The sequence below is a fragment of the Mus caroli genome, unplaced genomic scaffold, assembly GCF_900094665.2.
Source record: "Mus caroli unplaced genomic scaffold, CAROLI_EIJ_v1.1 scaffold_12983_1, whole genome shotgun sequence".
NCBI lineage: Eukaryota > Metazoa > Chordata > Mammalia > Rodentia > Muridae > Mus > Mus caroli.
The window spans coordinates 11,576-17,085 of NW_018389781.1; the positions used below are offsets into that span (position 1 = coordinate 11,576).

The window sequence follows — 5,510 nt, forward strand, 5'->3', positions numbered from 1 at the left end:
CCTCCCTCCCTCCCTTCTTCCCTCCAATCCCCTCTCTCCTGCTGCCCATGGATCAGGATGTATCTTTCAGGTACTGTTCTAGCACCATGCCTGCCATTCCTGCTGCCATTTTCTCTACCATGATGATAAGAGACTAAGTCTCTGAAGCAGTCAAATGTTAGCTAAATGCTTTAAAAAAAATACTTGCCCTGGTCATGATGTCTCTTCAGGGAAATAGAGAGCCACCTAAAACATAAGTTTTATAATGTTTTCCTCTCATTGATTGTGCTACATAGAAGTTACAATTCTCATTATTTCCATACTCTCACACTTAGGCACGTTCAAAAAAATATACAGTCAAATTTAGTGACACCATTAAATGTCTCACCAAAACATGGTGTGATGGTATAAAAGAAAAATGGCAAAAAATATTGTCAGTTATTCTTGTGAAGGCTGACTCTCTGTTAATCAGTTGACTTTAGTGTCAACTCTTGGTTCCTATGTTAGGTAAGTGATACACTAATTTGATGCTTCAGTACTATAAATGAAGATTGGGGGTGACTATTGATGTACCATGAGTATATTTGAAAGATGATGTTGTACCTTCTCTATGTCTTCCAGGCCCTCGGTGTCAAGCAGAACGAGGGTATGTTCTGGCTTCTGGGGATGAGGCATGCACCACATCCAGATGCCCTTGGTGTGAGACTGCACAGTGGAGCCCAGGGAGAAGCCTACAGAGTGGGGATGAGATGGGAGATGAACAGCATGAGCTTATGAAGTCTCATCAGAATGGACATGTTTACCATTTACAGGAGAAAAACTAGTTACAAGTATTGATTTTGACTTCAAACCTAGCACCAGGGAGGACAGAACATCCAACACTGATCAGTCATTCATTTCTACCTTAGACATCAGCAGACATTATTTCTCCTAGATGAACATTCTAACAAGTATTTTTTTAATTCATCACAAAGTAAGTTGACTGTCTGTATTAATGTATTATTTCTCCCACTAAGACATGCTTATACCTTTAAGAGAAGTAATGGCTTTCTGGGAGGAAGTAATGGGAACACTAATGAAGAAATGTAAGTCCACGGATGGACACAAAGCACCCCATATCACCTGCATCTCTGACTTTTTTCTACTCACATTTACTTGCTTGATGCTGACAGTACAAGTGTCTGTGTGGGGGGAAACTGAGCAGAGCTCTGCTGGTAGCACTCACCCTTCTGCTTTCCAGCCAGCTTATTCATCAGATAGGATTTGCCTGTGCGGTAGAAGCCCACTATTGCAACCACAACCACAGGCTGTTGGAAAGCAGACAGGATCTCCAGTGCCTCCTGGTTGACCACCAACTTCTTATTGGAGTTCTCGATGAGGCACACTGGGCCCGGCATGTGGATTTCTGAGGCCATTTCCAGAGAGTACCCTTATGTTTACAAGAGAAGATAAAACAGGAAATGTTGTGAGTCAGAAGTACTCAGTTAAATGACATGGACTATCATGAGCATTCTGTTATAAACTAGAGGGTACAATAGCAGCATACATACCATGGTTGGGAACCCAACTAACTACCTGAAGCTAGTAAGGCCATGAGTCTTGAAGGAGATCCTACTACTGCCACTTTATTAAATCAGCATCATTCTTAATTGCATTCTAAATATTTACCCTTATTCCCACAGAGAAGTGTACCTCTTATCTGTCACCAAAGAAATTTGTCTTTGTAACTGATAGAGACCACTACATAAAAACTACAACCAATCACGGTCCAAGGAACAAATGGTTTTGTGGTACCCGGTCCCAAATCTATCATGACTTCCTCACCCAAGGCTCAGAGAACATCACAGAAAAGGTGAAGTGGTGAAAAGACTGAAGAGTCAGAAAAACAGAAAGTCTGATGTGAGACTGGGGTTCCTAGGTGTGATGGGGAAGCTATACCCAGGTAGTCTCAAGAACTTGGCTGCCTAAACAAGAACCAAAGAAGCACAACAGCAATCAAAGGGGATAATCTCATGGGGCTTAAACCCTAAACAAAGACAACAGGCAATTAAGGAATGCTGAGATTGGAATAATCCTTCCTAATGGGTGAGCTTCCTAGTTAGTGTGGTGGCAGCAGAGGAGCAGTGTCTGCAGCCCAGTCATCCTTACCATATGTGTGCCCCAGAGAGAGTCTGGCATGAGACGAGAGAGACACTGGAGCTAGAAGGATGCTACGATACCTGGTCCTTGTCTCTTAAATTGGCCTGTAGTGAAAGATATATTGGAGCTTGAGGAAAATGTTGACCAACCCTAGGAACTGGTGTGACATCACTGTAAGAGCAATGGACTCCTAGCCACAGCATGGAGGGAGCAATGTAAGGATGGTAAGAGGGGTCTCTAAAATCCTCCAATAGAGTGTAGAACCTGCTGGAGGTGGGATTGGAGCAATAGAGTCCAAGTCACAGAGACAGTGAACCTAGAAGCAGAAGTGTGGTGAAGAAGTCCAGAGCTAAGAGATCTTCAACATCCAAGTCTCAGCAGAGAGGCCCAGCAGAAAGTTTGAGACAGAACTTGTTACAGTCGGATCCCGATGGACAGAACTGAGCAAAACCCTGAGAATAGGCTGTCTGAACAGAAGCCTTGACTGAGAACAGTGTCTATTGTTTATTTCATTCTTCATTTGTGCTTATATTTTTAAAACTCGAATCTGTTATTTTTATTTTAAAAATCTTCTATCCACATATACAGGAATAAAAGATAATAGATATATTTCTTTGGAATTTTTTTTACGTGATTACCTTCTTCTCCTCAGTGTGTATGTGCTATAACTTGTATCTTGGAAAAAAGTTTGTGTCTTTCCTACTTTTCTCATATTGTAGTGCAGAATGCTTTCTCTTTGCTTTTAGTATTTGCTACTCATTACATTTTACTCATCTCTACTGTATTTATTCTAATCCTTTAGCCCATTCACTGGGGGGTTTTGTGGGTTTTTTGTTTGTTTGTTTGTTTGTTTTTTTACTACTTAAAGACATTACATGTTCTCCATTCAGGGCCCTGTGCTGCTCTGCTAAATCCCTGTAGTCAAGAGTAATCACAGTGTCTATTCCTGCAAGGACCACTGGGAGAGTCATCAAAGCATGGCAGTTGGTGCTGCTTAACTTCTGCTCTGAATATTACCCCAAGTGAAAACTTATCACCAGAAGTCTTGCATAAAAACTTAAAGTGGGAACAGAAAACACACAAAATTTCAATTGATGCATGGCACTAAGACATCAGAATGACACCAAATATGTGGTGAGCAACCCTCCAATCTAGGAACACAGGAAGAAAATGTATTTCATGGTTAGAATTTAAATATTGGAACCAGAGTTGCAACAGTCATGAACTGCCTAAGCTGGGTGCCAGGAACCAAACATAAGCAGTATGGTATCTCTCAGGTCCTGGTAGTTTTTATTTTTACTCGGGTTATGCCCCCATAAAATGGGAATAAATCAATAATGGTGGGTCAGAAAAGGTATCTGCAGTAAAATTTATAACCTTCTGAGTCATCAGTGGGGTGAGTGTCTGCTTTGACATATTCCAAGTTGTCAGAGGTGTGTAAACCTCATTTTTCAAGAGGTGTACAAACTGTCAACTGTTTGACCAAATTTGTGTAAGAGTCTTAGGGCAGAAAAGATTATTTAAAGTGCAGTAAATGCTGAAGCCTCCGCACCCCACCCCACCCCCAGCCTCCCGCACTGCCCAATGCTCTTTGGACTCTACTGCCTGATACCTATTAATTGAGAACAGCAGAAACAAAGAAGTTGACAGCATATCTTCCCTCCAAACAAACTCCAGTGGAGCAGTTATTTACAGGGATTCATCAGTATCCTGGAAGCCTTTCCGACATCTGCCCCTCCCAATCTCTCACCTGGAGCAGAAATCCTTCCTTACCTTTGGATAGAACTTAGGAAATGAAGAGGAGCACTTGCAGTCTTCTCTCCTGAATCAGGATGCTCTGATGGTTGCCCTAGGCACCTGGTGTTTTATCATCCCTCCAATTTCCTGGGCGGTCCAGAGCATTAGCAAAAATTTTCTGCGGAGGCAGCTAAATTAGAGCTACTTCTGCAAACACAGTGTTAAAGAAGAAAGTGAAATTAGAAGTACTCAGTAGACCTAAATTATCAGTGGCTGGTGCAGAATTCAAGGAGAGTGTTTGCTAACAGGTTATCACAAGGATTCTCAGGATTATTCAGCTGAGGGGTTCTAAAAAGGGCTGGTCCTTGGGAGCTGTAACATACAGCCATGTTCATGAGGCAGTTTGAGAAGCTCAGGAATGAGGCTGTCTCATCTGATATTATTTTGGGTTCAGTTGCTTTGAACACTAAACTCACAGTGGCCTTAATTGCTCATGTGTACCCATGAAAGGCTATAAGCACTCTGAGGCATTGCCCCGGGTTATGTAATTCTGAATCCTGCAAACCTAACCCATGTCCTAAAAGTTGATATTGGAAAATTAATAAATAATAATGAAGATAGCTCCCACTTGCACATCCATGAGATGCACGGGCTTCTCACACTACCTGATTCTCACAAATAATACTCGTACCACAAATAAATATAATGATTAGTTAAAATAACCGAGTCCCTAAGCAAAATCTGACTACAAGATGTCTTGTCCCTTAGTGAAAGGCATTGAGATGAAGTCAGCACACACAGCTGTTTGAAGGTGTCCATTACAGGCTCAACACCAGCCTAAATCAAAGGAAAAACAAGAGTCTCCCAAACACTTGAAATCCTAGAAAAAACCCAGTATAGTACCCTGTCATTTTGTCCCCCCCCCCACCTGTGTCTCCTTTTGTAAGTATACTTCCAGTGAACTTTTGGGTTTGATCTTTCAAATGTTTTGTTTCATTCTATGTGAATTCTATCCCACGTTATCAGGTACTGTGGAAAGATATTTTTGTTGCTGAATCATCATATTTTTCATGTCTCATTCTTTTCCCCTTCAGAATGTTGTTCTTCATTTCTTTTAGGAGTGTTTATTTCAATTAAATTTTTCTTTCTTTTCCTCCTCCATCATTGCAATCATTTCCTACTTCTATATTGATTCTAAATGATAATAAACCTGAGATGTTGTTTGTAGCTGACCACAGAGCAACTTCCACGCCCATGCATAGTACTCAGGTTAGGCAGCTGAGACACTCTCCAACAGAATGATGGCAAAGGAGATGGTACATACATACAGCAGGGCTTTAGGAGAATGGATGAAGCTGTCTTACATCATGCTACCCCAAATAAGACAGATCTCTCAAGATTCCTCTCAAATGTGTTAGTAATATATGTAGAGATATACAATATGCATATCGTAGAAGTAGGATGGGGAGAGAAGTAATGGGAAGAAGAAAGTATACTGCTGTGGGAGATCAAGAGGAAAGGTCAAAAGATGGACAAATATTGCTGGTTCACTTGAAACATAGCTTTATTACCACATGCATACATGTGTGCACACACCCACAAACCCCCACACTCACACACACAGTGGAGAGAGAAAGAGAGAGAGAGAGGGAGAG

The 5,510-nt window shown here is 41.4% G+C and overlaps 1 protein-coding gene across 1 annotated transcript in view; it reads right to left on the reverse strand.

Annotated features, from left to right (window-relative positions):
• The window catches only part of LOC110288302 (guanylate-binding protein 1), a gene marked incomplete at its 3' end in the record, with an annotated part of 12,933 nt that extends 8,993 nt beyond the window's left edge, over positions 1-3,940 (reverse strand). Inside the window, exons 1-3 of the mRNA XM_021154688.2 lie at positions 3,892-3,940; positions 1,205-1,408; positions 583-710 (exon numbers count right to left, since the gene is read on the reverse strand). Coding sequence (XP_021010347.1) covers positions 583-710; positions 1,205-1,394 — 318 coding nt within the window. The remainder of the gene's footprint in view (positions 1-582; positions 711-1,204; positions 1,409-3,891) is intronic.
• Positions 3,941-5,510: the final 1,570 nt, after the last annotated feature.